Here is a 20,314-nt window from a genome sequence, read left to right on the forward strand (position 1 = left end):
GCTTCGTCATGAGGAAGGGATGAGTTGCACCCCACGCCCCAAGCGCATTGCGCAGTGTTTTCACTGCATTGGCAGCCAGAGGGCTACTTGAGAGGCCCTACATTTATACCCTGACATTTGGGACAGAGGGCATTTAAGCCCCAGTGAAAGGCCAATTGGCCTGGGGGGCATTTTGGTGACATGGGTGGGGCGCAAGGCTCTACAAGGATTGCGTAATGTCTTTATGCCTAATCTGATTGTTGCTAAATGTGATTTATGCACCATGACTATTGCATAATGTGTTAATGCTTGTGATGCAGACATAATGCGTTTATGTTGCAGGTGCTAATGCTAAGTACAGTATTTTACCAGTAGTCACCGGTTGTATTTTATATGTTCTACTAGTGCTTTCTAAAGGTTCTGACAGTGGCCCGATTGGCCCTGTCCTATATATAATCCCCTGTGAATATTGCCTAGTGCCAGTTGGCACAGTGTATATTTTGTGATTATGATTCCAATGTGTCTTGGATAATACAAAGGCTATTTTTTTATATATCCTTGTGCGTAGTTTCTTTTGTAGTGTGCCTAGTGTGTTGCTGCTGTGTGTGCGTGTTGCGCAAACGCTTTACACATTGCCTCTGGGATAAGCCTGACTGCTCGTGCCAAGCTACCAAGGGGGTGAGCAGGGGTTACCTTCAGCGTGCAACTCCCTTGCCCTGACTAGAGTGGAGGTTTCTGCCTGGTTTAGGCAAATGGCCTAGCCAACCAGAAATCCCATTTCTAACACAGGCCCACCACAAGAAAGCACTGGCTGCAACCTAGCTGTCACTCCTCTACTTTAGAAATACCAGCCTGTTGGCTTTGAGTGTTTGAATGCCAGAAGAGGGTGTTTTATTTAATTGACTTGGCAATTTTTATTATGAAAAAAGCTTTCCTTTTTGAATTAATTGCACTCCTTGGCTAAAGTGTGCTCTGCTTATGGAAACAACTGGTTAAAAAAAAAATCACAAAGCATACACCTGTATAAAACACTCAATTGGATAAAACGCTTAGAGCCTTCCTGCCTCCTATTTCACAGAGTTAGTAAATGACTTCAAGCGCCGCAATCACTGACTTCCCTGCCTGTAGTGCTGTCGCATGTGCCTTACCACGATCCCACACTGCGGCCTTTATGAGCTGAACATAAAACGTATTGTTCTACAATAATGTGTACAAGTGCAAACCATCTTTGGAACTCAAAATATGCTTTTATTGTAAATGTGTTACTAATATGCGAGAACGAGAACTGGTTCAGCGCTTAGAAGTAGTAAATGAGGGTGTTCATGCTATAGCTTCCGTTATAAATGGGGTCTCCAGTGGCAGAGGTATGCACCCTATTCAAGTATGGACCTACAATCCTAGTCAGGGTAAGTAGTTACACACCAAAGATAGCCTGTGCTCACCCCTAGGTAGCTGGGCTCAGAGCAGTCAGGCTTATCCCCAAAGGCAATGTGTAAAGTATTTTTACACACACGGTAACACACTGAAAATACCACAAAAATACTCCACACCAGCTTAGAAAAATAGGCAATATTTATCTGAACAAAACAAGACCAAACTGACAAAAATCCAACATACTGACTACTAAAGGTATCCCACCCAATGATTTTAGGGCTCAGCGCTAAACTCTTGTGGCGTTACATGCTCAGTGCGGCAAAGGGAGCAATTCCTTTTTGTTTAGTAACCCTCATACACCCTAGTGGTGTCATGCATCATCATTGGGTTCTCCCTGACTCCTAAAGGCCAGGGTGGGCTCAACCGTATTCCAGGGAGCACTTTGGAGAGATAGGCCAGGGAGTCTAAAAATAAAAATCCTCCTCCATCTCCAGGTATCCCTTTATTAGCGGAAGTGTAGGGGATTTTAAAATTATATATACAAGGGGTCTTCAGGAAGTGATGGTCCTATGGCCCTAGTGTCTTTGCCTAGTATCTTGCCAACATGTTTCAGCCTTTAAGAATGGCCTCTTGGATCCTGGGCTTACTTCAGGGCAAATACAAGTTCCCTCCTTGGTTATACAAATAGGTTTTACCTAATTTTGTATTTGGGCTTTCGCGAAAGCCGGGAGATGAGGACCCAAGTAGGTGGAATCGAAGGGCAGGACCTTTGAGGAGAGTGTGACTAAAAGGCTACCCCTATTACCGCTCCCCTTGAGATACATGCAATCCACCACAATAGGGCAAATATAAGACATAAGAAAAACCGAAAGGAAGATAAGTATACCTTTCATACCAATGTTGCGGATGCAGCTTTCTGCACCCTCCAAATAAAAAATTAGGCAAGACCTATTTGTATAACCAGGGAGGGGACCTCTATTTGCCCTGACGAAAGCCCAGGACCCATTCTTAAGAGCTGAAACATATTGGCAAGATACTAGGCAAAGACACTAGGGTCATAGGACCATCACTTCCTGAAGACTCCTTGCATATATAATTTTAATATCCCCTACGCCTCCACTAATAAAGGGATACCTGGAGACGGAGGAGGATTTTTATTTTGAGACCCCCTGGCCTTTCTCTCCAAAGTGCTTCTTGGAATATGGTTGAGCCCACCCTGGCCGTTAGGAGTCAGGGTGAACCCGATGATGAAGCATGACACCACTAGGGTGTTCGAAGGTGACTAAACAAAAAGAAATTGCTTCCTTTCCTCACTGAGTGGGTAGCGCCACAAGAGTGTAGCTCTGAGCCCTAAATACATTGGGTGGGATACCTTTAGTAGTCAGCAATTTGATTCGTTAGGATGTACCCACACCCGACATACCTCTCTACCCTTCTAGTCTAGGTGGAGGGCTCTCCACCCTGGCCTAAGTACAATAATAAAAATCCAACATACACAAGTCAAGATATGAATTTTTCAATGTTAAATGCAGTTATAACACTTAGAAAACAATAGCTACGGCTGGGGCTATTCTCATCACGCTTGACGAAGTTGAACCCACAAATTTGGGCCGACCGCGATGGAGCATGGACCGTCTATGGAGTTGTACTAATCCCAGTACAGTACAACTTGGAACCTTTGTGGACCAAAGATAGTGCAAGGTGCCGGTGAGGCGTCACGTTGGCAGGTGCGGCATCGGTTCCTTACTGCTAAGCAGGTCGTTGGCGTATTGGCACTCAGGGTTGGTGCGTTGCACAATGGAGGTGAGGTGTCACTGAAGCAAGTGAGGCATCTGTTCCTGGAGGCGGTGCCGAGCCATTGAGCCACTGATGCTCGGGTACATTGCAGTACACAGGTATGGCGATGTAATGTTTGCAGCGATGCGTCTGTTCCGACGGTGGTGTGGTGTCGTTGGAATTCAGATTGTCAGTGACTTCACAGTGTTGATGGCACAACATGGGGCCACAGGTGTTGCAGTTGAGTTGGAGTCAGGCACCACAGACATCAGTGATGTGGTACTTGAGACTCTCCACTTCCATCTAATCATCAGTGACCAAGAGCATGGTCAAGTCAATCCTCTCAAAAGGTGGTTTGAGGCACTTCATGTGTGGGACCCTGAAAGGGTTCCCAGGAGTCTGCATGTCCACCAGGTAGGTGACATCACTCTTGCACTCCTTCACCTCAAATGGCCCAGACAAAGCGGTCTTGTAGAATATGGGGCTCCACAGGTGCCATACCCACCCCTTCTGACCAGGCTGAAAATCAACTAGAATGGTATTCTGGTCATACCAGTGTTTCATATCCTCCTGGCTAGCTTCCAGATTCTCCTGGGCGAGTTTCCGGATATTAGCTGTCTGATTTCGGAAGGCCAGCATGTAAACGAATACATTCTGGGGTGGCTTCCTAGGAGCTTGCTCCCAGCCCTCCTTTACAAAACTGATAGGTCCTCCCACAGGGTGCCCATACAGAAGTTTGAAAGGACTGAAGCCACCACCTTCTGTTGTACCTCCCTGTAGGCAAATAGGAGACATGGCAAGAGGATGTCCCACTTACGCCTCATAAAGTCTGAGACCCATAATCATGCCCTTGAGGGTACGGTTGAACCATTAAACAAACCTATTGCTTTTGGGGTGGTAAGGGATGGTGAACTTGTATGTTAGACCACACTCCTTACACATGGCCTTCATGTATAAGGACATGAAGTTGGTACCGTGGTCAGATACCACCTCTTTGGGGAAACCCACACGGGTAAAGATGCCTGAGCCACCATGGGTGCACTCACCATCCTCAGAGGGATAGCTTCTGAATACCGGATGGCATGGTCCACCATAACCAGAATTAACCTGTTGCCCATGGCTGTCTTGGGATCCAGAGGCCCCACAATCAATGACCACCCGCTCAAAAGGTGTGCTCATGTCAGGAAAGGGTTGTAGGGGAAGGCTTACATCTCCCCCCAGACTTGCCACTCACCTGGCAGGTAGGACAAGACCTTCAGAATGCATCTGAGGCCTTTCTCATTTGGGGTCAATAGAAGTGGATAACAAGCCTGTCAAAGGTCTTGTCCTTCCCCAAATGACCTGCCAGAGGCCCATCATGAGCCAAACCCAGTAGGAAGGCTCTGAAGTGCAGGGGTACCACCAGCACACGGGCTGCCCCAGGCTCAGCAACCTTAGGCTGGCTATACAGGAGATCATTCTCCCAATAGATCAGGTGAGATCCCGAGGTGTTTCCAGTTCCCTAGTCCCTGGCCTGTTTCCAAAGACACACAAGAGTGGGGCACTCTTTCTGCACCACGCAGAATTCCTCCCTGGTGGGGACTCCTTCCTGCTGCCAATAGGTCAGCTCAGCAAGTCCCCCAGTTCAGCCACATCTTTCCTTGTAGGTTCCAGGGCATCCCCCTCATGTTCATCCTCCTCCCAGACCATGGGAATTTCAGTAGTAGGTCACTGTGCCCCTTGCCCCTCCTTTTCCTGGCAGGTACCAAGCACACCCATTCTGGCAATTCCAACATCACCAAGTGCGACGTGAGCTCCACCTCCTTCCAGGTGGTATGTGTCAGGTCATTACCCAGCAGGCATTCAACAGGCGTGGATGGACTCACAGCTAACTTCAAGGAACCCAAGACCTCCCAATTCAAAGGGGAACTGTGCTCAACCCCATGGTAGCCTGGCCCAGAGCAGTCAGCCTTATCCCCAGATTCAAGGTGTAAATTATTTGTACACACACCACCCCACCACACCACACCACACCACTATAGAAATATAGCTACTATTTATCTGAATAAAGCAAGACCAAAATGACAAACATCCAACACACACAAGCAAAGACACTAATTTTTCAATGTTAAATGCAGTTATAGCACTTGGAAAACAATAGCTCTGGCTGGGACTATTCTCCACTTGCTTGACGAAGTCGAATCCACAAGTGCAGGCTAAACATGCTGGAGTGCGGCCCAGTTACGGAGTTGCACTGACCCCAGTACAGTACCTTGAAAACACTGAGAACCAAAAATGGTGCAAGGTGCCAGGGAGATGAGGCACCACGTTGGCAGGTGCGGCGTTGCTTCCTTACTGCTATGCTGGTCATTGGCGAGTCGGCGATTGGGGACGGTGCATTGCACAACTGAGGTGAGGTGTCACTGAGCAAATGAGGTGTCGGTTCCTGGAGGCGGTGCAGAATGGTTGAGCCGCTGACACCTGAGGATGTTGCAGGATGCATGGGAGGTGATGCGGCGTTAGCAGTGCGGGGTCAGTTCCAATGGCGGAGTGGTGTAGATGGAACTCTGAGGGTCAAGCCACGAGGCGTTGACTTTGCGGTGTCGATGTCACACCATGGGGCCACGAGTGTTGTTGCGGAGTTGGGCACCATGGACGTAGGTGACACGGCACTAGAGACTCCCACTGTGCTGGTGCTTCACTGGCGCTGCAGCAGCATTGGGGCCTGCGTTGTAAGTCGTGGTTGTTGCATTCAGCGGGGATCTGGGGCAGGCATTGGCGCGTTATTGAAGAGCGCCACCGGTGCCAAACTGATGCTGTGAGTTGATGGATTGGTTTCTTCTTTTTGTCACACAAAAGTCACATCTAAGGGCCCAGGAACTGGATTTGGCACCACTTGTCAGAGTAAGGCTTAGAAGCCTATGTACTGCAGGTGAAGTCTTTGAAGGCCCTGAGATTTCCAACAGGAGGCAAGCACAACTCAAGCCCTTGGAGAAACTTTAGATATTAGAATACAGAGAACAACGTCCAGTTCCCTCACTCCCAGAAAGGAAGCAGCAGGCAACAAGCCAACACAACAAAGCAAGCAGCAAAGTGGCAGTCCCTCATGGAAGTAAACAGCTTTTCTTCCGGGCAGGATGTCCTCAGGCCAGAAGTGCTCTGAGTATATGGTGTCGGAGTTCCAGTACTTCTACCCATTTTAGCCTCAGAAGTGGGAATACTTCAAAGAAAGGTCTTTGTAGTGCCCAATATCCTGCCCTCCCTGGCACTGGCTCCAGTCACACTACAAGGGGTAGGCATCTCTTTGTATGGGGACAGGCACAGCCCTATTCAGGTGCAAGTGTCAACTCCTCCCACCACTCTAGCTCAGGAAGACCCATCAGCCTGGTGATGGGCCATCAAGATACGCAAGGCACACCTCGGCTCCCTTTGTGTGCAACTGTCTAGGGTGAATTCCCAAAGCCAACTGTCATCCAACCCAAATGTGTATACTAGGGACAGGCAGAGGAACAGAATGGTTAAAGTAAGAAAATTACAACTTTCTAAAAGATGATTTTTTAAATTGTGTTTCCTGCGACATCAAACTCCAAGTTTCTATTTGTTCCCAATTGGAAGATGCACTTGTACGATGCTACCAAGCAGCTACAATGCTCACCTACGGGAGGGATAGACCTTGCTGTAGTGAAAAACGAAGTTAGCAGTTTTTCAATCTCACAGTTACATGTCATACCTCTTAAATACACTGCACTTTGCCCATGGGGCTACTGAGGGCCTACTGCAGGAGTGCCTTACATGTAAGAAAAGGAAAGGTTTGGGGCTGGTGAGAGTGCACACTTGCTAGGATGAAATGGCTGTTTAAAACTGCACACACAGGCACTGCAGTGGCAGGTCTGAGACAGGTTTGCAAGGCTACTCATGTAGGTAGCACTATCAGTGCTGCGGCCCACTAGTAGCATTTGTGTTACAGGCTCTGAGCACATGTAGTATACTGTACTAGGGACTTACTAGTAAATCAAATATCCGAATCATGGAGAAACCAATTACATCAGGTTTTAGAAACAGAGCTTTTCCACTTTTTGGTCAGAGTCCTAAAGTCAATAAAAACGAAATTCAGCACACAGTCAAAAACAGGAGGTCAGAAGCAAAAAGACAGGGTGAATCATGCTAAAAGATGCCAGGTCTATCAGCTTCCACAGCAACAATGCTGGAGTGTGTCTTGTTGTTTACACTACTCACAAACTTCTTTACTGTTAAATTCATTGTGGTAGCAGTTCTTTTTCTGTGCACTATGCGGCGGCTTAGTTTAAAAAGCAAGATTTTAAAACATGTATTCCATTTGCTAGTGATACTTGAGAGTGTTCATTTATGTAACAGGATTTGCTGTTCCACTAATTGTCCTCGTCTATCTCATGGGACTGCATGTTACATGAAGTACATCTAACAAAACATTGCTCAGTGGGTTATGTGTGGGTTACAGAGCAATTGGTTTTCGGATTCGAGTTTCTACATTGAATGAGTCCTTAGTGCCAGGGCGTCAGAAATTCAAACCTGCAGCTCTAGCGAATGTAACCGGATGATCCGGATCTAGTTCAGAAAGATTAGCCAAGCTATAGCTAGAGAACTACTTCACCTCTGAAATATCACCTAGATCTTGTCATGGGTAGTTCCATCAACGAGCAGCATTCAGCTTGCTGACATCTAACGCATTGATGAGAGAGTTGCCTCTCCCCAATGGGAGGTGTAATTGGATTTTTGTTTTGTTGAAGAGTTGAAAATGAGTGTGATGATAAAGGTGAGAAATGACTCCAAACTCATACTGGAGTCAAACAGTGCTCCTGCGTTTCCGGCTGTGGGACAGAGGCTATGGATGTTATTTTTTTGAGGGGGGGGGGGGGTAATTTCATATATGGAGCAGAGGAATGAGGGAAGCAGAGAATTACATTTTAAAAGAGTTTTAAAGGGGAATCAATCTAGAGTCTAGTAGCTGTATGGATGACATTTTTGGGTGCAAAATAAGAGGGAAGAAAATTCCATTGTTAGCGAGAGTATAGGACAAGCCAACGGGGGAGACACTGGCGAGAGCCCTATACTCATCACTGCGACAATGGAACTGGTAGATCAGTGGGCAAGGGGAGCAGGGAGTACCAGGAAACTGATAAAGATGACCAGAAAGCGAGGAAGAGGCGTATTCAAGAGCTTTAGAGGCCAGCTACTCACTCATGTGGTGTCTGCGAATCCTTTATGCGAATCCTTTAGAGGGGGGGTGGCGGCAGCACAGCGCAGTATCTCTACCTTCACCAGGCTCCTGCTTCACAGATGTCAGGGCTTACAAATGTAAGTGGGACGCTGGTATGAGGTTGTGCTCGAATGACTTATTCCATTTTCTCAATTTTCCACATTTGTTATTTACTGTCTGTGTGCGTTTCGTCCTTAGTCACTTTATTTTACATGTCTGGCAGGAAGTAAAATTAGCTCGAGAAACGCGAAATACCGTCATTTCAGAGTTCCATTGTATCCTCTCTTAATTACACCATGGAAGGTTCCAGACCGCCTTTGTCCTCGCGGCCACGCTTGAATAAAACACAACACTCCGATTCTTCCAAGGCTCGGTTTATGGCTGAAGGGCGGGTTCCCTGCTCCCTGGGAGTGCCCCAGAGGAGTGTCGGGGTAGGCAGGTCACCCATTGATAACTCACCGAGGAGTGCCTTCATTATTTCCTTCTGTAACGGGCTATTATGCAGCATTTAAACACTGTAGGTTTTAGAAACAGCAGGCACTGTTTCAGTTTGATTACCTCGAGCCTGCGAAACTTAGCAGTAGGGCGAGAAGCACGCGCTACCCTTGGACAATGCGCGCGGCATGGCGGCACTGTAGATGAATACTAAATAGCTCTATTTCTTTTCTCCCATTGCAGTCCACGCACGTTGCCATGGCCAGTTTCCAGGTCGACGCTTTTGGGTCATCGTTCATACTCGATGTAACGCTAAACCAGTAAGTGCTTCCAATGCATATCTTCAGGGGATCCATAAAAGTGGGGTGTTTTTATATTCTGTGCAGTCCCCTGTTGCCTATATATTTTTTCAAGAAGAGACATATTAATTCGCTTTGATTGACTGGCCATTTTTCTGATCCCCACATTGCACAGTAGAACTAAAGTACAAATAATGAATCACATTCGTGTTTATGTTTTTATTTTGATTTGATTCTGAAAAAATGAAACGCTCAAGACTCCATGCAGACCCTTTTCATTACTTTCTTTATATTTTTGGCCACATTGCATAGGTGATTTTTTAAACAATGGTGTCTGTCTTAAAATACCTTTACAGTCTTCATTTCATACACTCTATGACCCCCTGTTCAAAGATAATTTGAAAAAAATGTCAGATATTTTCCCATTTTAGATCTCTCCTAACACTGACCCAGATTTCTTTGTGTACAAATATATGCAAATTACAGCTTTTTAAAAATTCATACTACACCACCTCCTCCGCACCCACCCACTCATATGAATTCTTGACACAGATGACAACACTTACATTTTTTTCCTCTGTTTTGTTTTACCTGAATTTTTTTTCGAGATTTTGATAACCATGTACCTTCTACTCATTTCAATAAGCAGTGGTCCGTACTCTTTCCCTCCCTAAAAATGCATTTACTTGTGCTAGTTTACATGTATTTCCATGGTGACTATGCCCAGCCTTTGTGAATAACTACAAAGCTGGAGCTGTCTGGTTGTTCTGAGCATTTGCCATTCTGATCACCTCAAGACCATCCCAGAGTCAGAAGATCTGGAAATAGTAATTCTTCATTTGAAGGATTTGAAGCTTTTAAGCGACTTGGTGATGGATGAGAAAACGTGTTTTGGAGCCTGCATTCTCCTTATTTGGGCCACAATCAGCTCGTAGTGAGAACTTGAATGGCATGGGGTTGCAGATGTCCTGTAGACCGCAACAGGACAGTGAAGTCGAATGTTTCCAGAGACACAGGGTAATGGAAGGAGGAACCTGAGCGTTTGAGCTTGCTTGTCGAGTAGTGGATCGGTTGGAAATATTCACTGTGCATTCTGCAAACCTTTCTCTACTTCATCTCTGGAGCTGCAGGGGGATTCTCTAGGTATTATGTGTCCGAATCTCACAGACAAAGTGTCAATTTGACATAACTATTGTGTCTTAAATATTGTTTACAAAAATATAATTCCATTGGATGGAGATTTTCTATTATTAACTTCAGGGGGTGATATTTTTGTAGAATTTATCTAGGAAATGTTATTTATGTTAGACATTAATCTGACTTTGATATTCTGGTATGACTACCTTCTGGAGCTAATATGACACATACACTAAGTTGGGATCAGCATGGTCATCCTGATGGAAGTTTAGGTCTCTGAGTAGAATGTAATTACTAGCATCGAGGGTGAGTGGTGTGACAAAGTCTTTGATGGTGTCAGTGAAGTTTGTGCGCAGTCTTGGTGTCCTGTAGATGAGAGTGCCAATAAGGGTGAAGTTGTTTCTGATGTGGAGCTTGAATGACCTGTATTCCATGTTGGAGGATGACGTGTCCGTGGTTGTATTGCAGCTGATGGTGTTCTTGTGGATGATGGAGATTTCGCCTCAAAGCTTGTGAAGTCTGTCTTGTCTGGAGATCATGTAGCCCGGCGGATGACAGGTGTCGATCAAGGGTACAACCAGGTTTCTGTAAGGAGAAATAGGTCTGGGACATTGTCACGCAACAGGTCTCTGTGGCATGTTTGGTGAGAAAGTGAGTGTTGAGGAGCATGCATGCAAATGTGAAGTGTTGTGTGGGTGGTTGCAGAACTGTCTGAGTGCGACAAGGTGGGATGTTGGGCACTGTTATGTGGGTCTGAGTGTTGGGTGTGGGTAAGAGCCTGTAACCTTGCTTGCTCCTTTGGTGTTGTGTGGTGCGGCAAGGCAGCAGTGTGTGGAAAGGTGACAGAGGTTGAAGGTATGGAGGCTCGCAGTGGGCTAGCGATGGGAGGGGAGAAGAAAAAGGTTCCTGGTGCTGGGCGTGGTCCAGGGGTGGACGGGCACAGATGGTCTTGCCTTTGACGCACCAGCTGTTTTCAAGAATGGTTTTCTCGGCACAGTATCTAGATATTGATGTTCCAACTCATTCTTATTGCTAAAGACCCCCAAATAATTAAAACATGCAGAGAAGGTATTAGAACAGCTTTTTCTGTCATAAATTCTGGAACAACCTTCCCGTTTAACCAAGGTCAGCCCACAGTCAGGTCCCTTTTTAGGTCTCGCGCCTAGCGTTGCACTGCGCAGCAGTGCTCGCGCAGCGCGAGGCATTTAGTAGGTGAAAAACAGGATTTAGGATAGTGACCTAGGAAAAGCACACGCTCGTGCGTGTGTGTTTCCTTTTCAGCTACCCTATTGGCCCTAGCGTGCGTCTGCACGCTATAGGCCAAATGCGGGCGCATTGCTCCTCCCACGGCCTATTGGTGTCTATTACACGCACCAAGCGCGTAATAGACACCAATAGGCCGTGGGAGGAGCAATGATCGTGCCCAGACACGGGCGTGAGACTTGAAATGACATGCTTGGCTGTGGTGCGCGCACACCACTCGCAAGCTTCTTTGTTTTTTCCTAACTGTTCTTTATGCCTCACTTGCGTGAACAGCACTACCGGCGTGGCTTCCACCTGTAGCGGTGTCTTTGGGAACTGTAGAGGCCCCTCCAGTGCAGGGCTCTTCCGGTTGGAGCCCCTGCTGCCAGCGGCATCCAGCACCCCCACCCCCTGCGGAGGCGGTAGCAGCCCCAACCTGCTCTCCGGCAGCGGTGGCATCAGCGGCGGCGCCTGCACCCCCGGCTGGCCGTAGACATCAGCACCACCTCTGCGGCCAGTGGCGGCGCCGCCCCTCCCAGAAAGCCGGTATACTCTACCCCCTCGCCGGTATCTAAGAGAGGAATTTCAGGCTAGCTGAGCGAAATCTCGCAGACCCGTCTCCCTGCCTGCTGAACTTGTGCGTCCCCTCCCAGTCCTCCTCCTCAGGGCTGAGCTTCCACTCAAGCTGCCGCCGTCACCTCCCGCACACTGTTTTGTGGGGAAGAAGTCGTGTATGCACATGTTGTATTATGGTCCCATACTTGCACCTGAGGACTGTGCTGTATTTTTTTGGTGCAGTTCAATACTTACATTAGGTGCAGTTTATATTTAGGTGTTGATGTGTGCCCTAGAGATTGTTTAGAATGCGAGAGCACAAGGAATATCATATAGCGTAGTGTAGAAATGTGTTTCGGCAAATCAGAATTTTCCCGTTTACGTAATTCATTATGGACTTGTTACAGTGGCACATTTTCAAAGTGATCAGTAATCACATTGGGAAGTTGGGACCAGAATCGGACCCAGGTCCTCAGCCAATCTGGTTCACGGGCCATTATTTTGGTACATGCTTGTTTTGGTGTGTGCCTGGTAGATTGGTTAAACCTTGAAGTATTTTGGAGTTCTGCCATATAAATGATGGCTTGATTGAGTACAGTTAATTTAGATAATGGTACTTGGAAGGGCAGAGGGAAGAGCACCTTTTATGTACAGCGCAACAAAACAACTGAACGCCTGTTATTTTACATCACAAACAAACAGCAACATGCCTGCTGTTTACAATGCTACGAAACAACTGACACCTGTTTTTTACAGCGCAACAAAACAGCACAACTCCGCCTATTTACAGCTATATAACAAGCATTTTTTTTTTAGTTTTAGTATTATTACATTAACCCGAGACTCTGAAAGCAAAAGATTTGGAACTACCTAAAATGCTGGCTTTTTCTGTTTCAGTGTTATTTCATTGTGAAAACCACCCCCACCCCTAGAGTGGGATTTCCATGATGCAGCACGGGCAGTCAGTCAGCAGAGGTATGATGTCAGAGGTTGGAGCAGGAGTCTATTTTGATTGCACCCGGAGTACTTGGGTCCAGATTCAGTTTACTCTGGGTCGCATACCTAGTCTCTGCTGGGACTTCTTTTCTGTGGTAGTTAGTGTACATCGCTTCAGTGTTTACAACTGGAATCGATCGTGAGTGGCAGGGGTCAGCGCCCCCTTGGTTGCCCTCGGACAACTGGCCAGAGTTCAGCCAGACAGCTTCCCAGGGATGCCGGCCCTACAAGTACACGCAGTGACTCGGCTCTGCGAGTGTCCGGCTTTCGTCGCGGGTTTTTTGCTCTAACAGGTGCTCCTTCAAAGGGTTTTGATTTTGGCGTGCCTTTTGCAGTTGCTTGGTCGGGGGGCACATGTGCGCGAGCGGGTTTAACCAGGATTATGGTAGTGCGAACTCCGCATTATTGAGTTCCGCCCAGAGCCTCGAGGTCTGCTTGTAATTTTCAGTTTAATCTTGTGCCCTTGGTACCAGGCACTTGCGGTGTGCAGCCAAGACCCAACAAGCGCGCGCATGGGAGTGCAATGTAGATTATATTTATCGCTGTTTGGTCAGCACGACCTTCATAGGTTTTATATTTTACACATGGCCCATGTGTTGTATAGCAAAGGCAGCCTGGCTTGAAACCAATACCCATGGGGCCCAGCAGTGTGCTATACAGACCCCTGGCAGTGTGGTGTAACCCCAAGCAGGGCCTTCACAGAATGCTCAGCAGTGCGCGTGGACTCACTAGGGTGAACAGCCATTAGTGCGCAGCTGTTTATACGCATGCCATTACTTCGCAAGCATTACTACGCATGCGATGTAACAACGCATTGCCTTTAGTACGCGTGCTGTTACATTGCATGTGTAGTAACGCCGCATGCGTAGGGGGCGGGAAACGCTTTTGGAGCTCGTCACGGTGGCCATTTGCAGACCCCACAGTGTGGCACAGAGCCCTCCCTGGCACTGTGCTCTACTGCCCCTGGTACACAACGCAATATACACGTCCAGGGCCCAGCAGTGTGCTACATAGACCCCTGGCAGTGTGGTGTAACCCCAAGCAGGGCCTTCACGGAATGCCTCAGCAGTGCGCGTGGATTCACTAGACCCTTAATGTGGCTCAGAACCACCTCCCCAGTACTGTGTTCTGCAGCCCATGGAACTCAACGCTTTAAATAAGTGCAGGGCCCCGCAATTATGCTGTATTTACAAGGCCACAAACAATGTTTTAAGTGGGCAGGTACTGGTACCTGCACTTCTTTAACTTGCAAGGGCGAGTACCTGCACTTCTCAGCACTGCTGCAATACATTCAGAGGGAGAGCACCTGCACTTCTCAGCACTTCTGCAATACATTCAGTGGGAGAGCACCTGCACTTCTCAGCACTTCTGCAATACATTCAGTGGGAGACCACCTACACTTCTCAGCACTGCTGCAATACATTCAGTGGGAGAGCACCTGCACTTCTCAGCACTGCTGCAATACATTCAGTGGGAGAGCACCTGCACTTCTCAGCACTGCTGCAATATATTCAGTGGGAGAGCAGCTGCACTTCTCAGCACTAATGCAACACATTCAGTGGGAGAGCACCTGCACTTCTCAGCACTGCTACAATACATTCAGTGGGAGAGCACCTGCACTTCTCAGCACTGCTGCAATACATTCAGTGGGAGAGGACCTGCACTTCTGCAATACATTCAGTGGGAGAGCTCCTGCACTTCTCAGCACTTCTGAAATACATTCAGTGGGAGAGCACCTGCACTTCTCAGCACTCCTGCAATACATTCAGTGGGAGAGCACCTGCACTTCTCAGCACTTCTGCAATACATTCAGTGGGAGAGGTCCTGCACTTTTCAGCACTTCTGCAATGCATTCAGTGGGAGAGCTCCTGCACTTCTCAGCACTTCTGCAATACATTTGGTGGGAGAGCTCCTGCACTTCTCAGCACTGCTGCAATGTATTCAGTGGGAGAGCACCTGCACTTCTCAGCACTTCTGCTATACATTCAGTGGGAGAGCACCTGCACTTCTCAGCACTGCTGCAATACATTCAGTGGGAGAGCACCTGCACTTCTCAGCACTGCTGCAATACATTCATTGGGAGAGCTCCTGCACTTCTCAGCACTGCTGCAATACATTCAGTGGGAGAGCACCTGCACTTCTCAGCACTGCGGCAATACATTCAGTGGGAGAGCACCTGCACTTCTCAGTACTGCTGCAATACATTCAGTGGGAGAACTCCTGCACTTCTCAGCACTGCTGCAATACATTCAGTGGGAGAGCACCTGCACTTCTCAGCACTGCTGCAATACATTCAGTGGGAAAGCTCCTGCACTTCTCAGCACTGCTGCAAAACATTCAGTGGGAGAGCACCTGCACTTCTCAGCAATGCTGCAATACATTCAGTGGGAGAGCACCTGCACTTCTCAGCACTGCTGCAATACATTCAGTGGGAGAGCACCTGCACTTCTCAGCACTGCTGCAAAACATTCAGTGGGAGAGCACCTGCACATCTCAGCACTGCTGCAATACATTCAGTGGGAGAGCTCCTGCACTTCTCAGCACTTCTGCAAAACATTCAGTGGGAGAGCTCCTGCACTGCTCAGCACTTCTGCAATACATTCAGTGGGAGAGCACCTGCACTTCTCAGCACAGCTGCAATACATTCAGTGGGAGAGCTCCTGCACTTCTCAGCACTGCTGCAATACATTCAGTGGGATAGCACCTGCACTTCTCAGCACTGCTGCAATACATTCAGTGGGAGAGGACCTGCACTTCTGTAATACATTCAGTGGGAGAGCTCCTGCACTTCTCAGCACTTCTGCAATACATTCAGTGGGAGAGCACCTGCACTTCTCAGCACTTCTGCAATACATTCAGTGGGAGAGGTCCTGCACTTTTCAGCACTTCTGCAATGCATTCAGTGGGAGAGCTCCTGCACTTCTCAGCACTTCTGCAATACATTTAGTGGGAGAGCTCCTGCACTTCTCAGCACTGCTGCAATGCATTCAGTGGGAGAGCACCTGCACTTCTCAGCACTGCTGCAATACATTCAGTGGGAGAGCTCCTGTACTTAACTGAAATATTTAATAATGCGAGACCTATTGCATTGCAAATGCTTGTTAAAAAGGCGTTGAAGACCTTTTTATTGTGTTGATAATCTTTTCTTTCTGCATCATGGTTTTTGCCATTCTCTTTTTATCCAGTGGCGTTTTTAATTATTCATTTAGCGCCTAGATACCGTTTGAGTGGAACAGAGCGCTGTGTAGGCATTAATAAAATAAAATAAAATAATTTTAGAGGCCACTAAGCATTTTTCCTGAACCATAATATATTTTTAAATTCTGCTGGCCGTCCATAATCAAAACATATGCGATAATATTCCATTGATGTGTGGGGCTTATCCCGCTGCTGAGAACTGGCATCTTAAAGTTACATGAGGTTTCTAGGGAACACCCCCTTGAAAACAGTAGGCTGGGCCTGATCTCATGTTGGCATTTTCCTTCATCTAACCCTCCCTGCTTTATGCCAGCGGCAGTCACTGACCTCCATGAAGAAGCATTATCAACCATATATTACTTACTAAACAAGATAGCGCATGAAAAGGTTGTCCAGGGGCGACTTGACATATAGAAGAATCGCAGCTCCTCATACTTTCATGCAATTATTTTTCAGGAAAGACAAAACCACTTAGAACACTATCCCTGTTGCCTACCCTCAGAGCCTGCCAATTTGGAATTACTGTGACAGCCCCCTTCCTGCTCAGATGTTCACTATCTTTGGTAATGTCATACTCAGCAAATCTCTCTGTTTGCCTTCCTTAAGGAATGTGTCTAAAGTACTACAAACATATTTTCAACTAATTGGCTTTCAGGCAATTAGTCTGAATAGTGTTCTTCATATTTCTATAAGTATTTTTAGAACTAGTAATACTGGTGCATTACATAAATGTAACATCAGAAACCATAGTATACATCCCATTCAAAATGTTACCAGTTGTCCAACAGACATCCCTATCAAAATTGGAAAAGACCCATTTAATAATTTGGGAAGTAGGTATGTACTTTCCACATGCTAGCACCTACATTACTGATGTATTTTCTGTTCCTTAAACGTATTTTATTTGTTTTTACGTGGAACTAAGTCAGATGACTATTAATTATGCAGGTGGTTACTTCTTTACCCTTTGTGAATGGCTGCATTCCAAACATTAAATATATCTTTTTAATGATGCCCTTGTCTGTTAAAGAGAATAAAAAAAAAATCACTTTTGGGAAGACATCGGTGGGAGCAGGCAATGGTTTGCAGGACGCCCAGCATGAATCTGTACCATGTGGAGAGATTCCCCTCTGCTAATGAGTTAACACCCCAACTTAGAGAAATCGTAAATTTTCACTGATCTGCAATTAAAACTGTTGTCACAGATCATTGGTACATTTCATTGGGAATCCCAGACAGAAGGCAGGCACCCCTTTCACATACCTTCCTCTTTGTAATTCGAAATGCTTTGTAAAAGGTATTTTAAGAGTCTGCTCGTAAGTTACCTTTAGTACATTGCAACTCACTGCTTTTCTCTAACAAAGTCTGTAATTTTATGAATCACAGGCTTTGTAACCCCAAAACAGCATTTGCATCACACCCTTTGAGACTAGCTAAAAGTTCTCCCATTTGAATTCTGATGAAATACCTTTACTCACTTTGAGAAAAAAAAAAAAGCTTGGTCCTCCCATATCCTACAGCAAGGCTCATCTCTGAACTATCCCCCCCATTAAATACCAAGCTCCAGATGCATGGTTGGTGGACCCATAGAAGGAATCGGTGTGGGAAAATGTAGAATTATGGCAAGGAATAAAGAGTATGGGTAAGTAATGAGATCAGTCCTATCTTTGTATGTGTTCCTTGTCACAGTACTTAGTGAGGGTTCAGCTAGTAATAGCAGCCCTGCACCACGCATCAAGATGAAACACTTCTGTTCCAAGGAATAGAACACAGAACGCCTTCCCGGCGAGTTGAGCGCGCTGAGCAGAACATACGTCCAGAGAAATCTCTGTCCTGACATTTTATAGAGGAGAATGAGCTGAAGATGCTGCCACGAAACACCTGAAATAGTCATACTGTCACCAATGGCGGAGGTGGCGATGAATCTTTGAGACAGAGACTTCACGTTATCTTCATGATGAAAGTGAACATCTCAGGTACCTCGAGAAATGCTTCCAGAATCATGAAGGCTGCAGCAATGTATCTCTCATGGTTGGGAAATATGAACAGGATGAACTTTCTTTCTCTGTTTTGGGGAGGATATTGTCTCACAGAATGTGATGGGCAGCAACAGCCCCAACTGATCCTCACTCCCTAAAGCTGAAGACAAGATGTGCCTCACAATTTCCTGAATGACCATCACAGAATGTGGTCAGAACTACGCTTTCACTGATCACTTGAACGAGGACTTCCTGTATTCACTCCTTTTCCATGGCCAGTGGGATTCCCTAAGCAAAGAGACCTGCATAAAGCCTTGGTGAGGCAATGGATTTGTGTGCTCTTTACTGTCCTCTGTACCATGAACTGTGCTCTCCTTGGATCTCATGGTGCAGTAACTTCTCCCTGCCCTATTTTCTCAAGCTGCCATGGACAGGCTGATCAGAGGGGCAGACCTGAGACAGTGGGACAGTGGAGCTCTGTCTAATCTGTCAGGCTTCCCTGGTCAACCTGTGCCTTTCATTGCTGCAGCTCCATGCTTGATAAAGGAGAGTGCTGATGAACAGGAGGGGCCCTGCAGCACTGGCCAGCTGGTAGCTACAGCTGGTCAGGGAATAGAAAATGAACACTAGAATTCATCAAACTCGCTGATAAAAGAAAAAATTACTTAAACTTAATGACATGCTTAAATAGCAGTTGCAAAGAAAAAACTTGTCTCCAAGGGACACAAAACATTTAAGATGTGGTATTAGGACAGAGCCTATTTAGAGAGCAGTTGTGGACTAATGGCTAAAATGCTGACTCGGGGACCTGATCTCAAATCCCTGCTCTGGAATTTTGGTCAAATCACTTAAAATTGTCAATGCCTAAAAAAGTTAATTTATGAAGTGCAATTTTATTATTTGAAGAGTAATTTAAAGTTGATCTTGTTTTCAAGCATCTTTGATAATGTACAGTTCTTAATGTGCAGTTTTCCGTTCATCCCCAGCAACATTGGTGCTATATACACACATATACTTATAGGTTCGAAGGGGCAGAACCATTGTTTAAAAAAAATAGAGGAAGGGGATGTTTTTCTTAATTCTAGAAAAGTGAATATCCACACAGGGTATGGTACGAGAATGTTGAGTTTTAAATATCGTCCTATCAAAATATTATAACAAATTTCTACAGTTTCCTAAAGTCCACATATATGTACCTTGACAATATATATCATCTTGTAGATGTGGAGTTAAGGATAGTAAATTGATACTTAAGTATATATACCTGCCTTGTTGCTATTTTGGCCATCCATATTTCTTTAGCGATATTTTGGTAGCACAATATTTAAAATTCAGTACTCTAGTTTTCAACCCCTGTGTGGAGAAACACCCGCATGGAGTCAAGTATGTGACAAGGAAGATTGATGATGTGGCATTGGAAAAATAGACAAAGTGATAATGGGAAGTTGGACGAGGTAGTAATGGGAAGATGGATGGGGTGGTAATGGTTTAAGATTCAATTAGATCAGTGATGGTGTCTTCAATGTATTTTGTTATCTTTTATCACATTTTGATTTAATCACGTTCTACCTGTCTTTCTTTGAGTGGCTCGAAGGGTTTAAGTGGAGTAAGTTATTTAACTGTTATCTTTTGATTCAAATTTGGAATGCATGTGAAAAAGAATGAACTATTTTATTAGAAGACTTGAGATGCAGACCTACACATGCTGTTGGAAGCATTAACTTCACTTTTTCGATTCATAAATTTGTTTATTTCATTTAAAAGTATGTTTCATTATGGTTTCGGATTGCACAAGAACAGCTCCCTGTGAAATCCTCTCTTAAGAAAGATAGCAGGAAACAGGCAGGTAAATAGTAGTAAGTTTAATCCATAGAAAAGGATCCCATCCATCCAGAAGCTGGGACAAACGATCTCTGAACCAGTTTACATATGAACTTTACACATAGAGTTCTATGAGTTCTGTGACATCACAGATGACACAGCTAACACTCTTAACCTATCAACCAATAGAAAACTGAGAGATTAAAAGAGTATGTCATGATCTTGACATACTACACACCTCCCTTCGTTACACAAAATTAAATTACAATTGAAACACTTGACAATGCAAAACATATCCATGCATGCTA

General features: G+C 45.8%; 1 protein-coding gene and 1 long non-coding RNA gene across 4 annotated transcripts in view; one reads left to right on the forward strand and one right to left on the reverse strand.

Moving 5' to 3' along the window:
• The window catches only part of ADAM22 (ADAM metallopeptidase domain 22), a 1,168,071-nt gene that overhangs the window by 146,030 nt on the left and 1,001,727 nt on the right, over positions 1-20,314 (forward strand). For all 3 annotated transcript variants that reach the window (XM_085631338.1, XM_085631339.1, XM_085631337.1), the window contains exon 3: positions 9,023-9,099. In XM_085631338.1, coding sequence (XP_085487464.1) covers positions 9,023-9,099 — 77 coding nt within the window. The remainder of the gene's footprint in view (positions 1-9,022; positions 9,100-20,314) is intronic.
• Positions 1-20,314, reverse strand: part of LOC146789365 (uncharacterized) — a 170,055-nt gene that overhangs the window by 41,210 nt on the left and 108,531 nt on the right. The window lies entirely within an intron of this gene.

This window comes from Triturus cristatus, chromosome 10, assembly GCF_964204655.1.
Source record: "Triturus cristatus chromosome 10, aTriCri1.1, whole genome shotgun sequence".
NCBI lineage: Eukaryota > Metazoa > Chordata > Amphibia > Caudata > Salamandridae > Triturus > Triturus cristatus.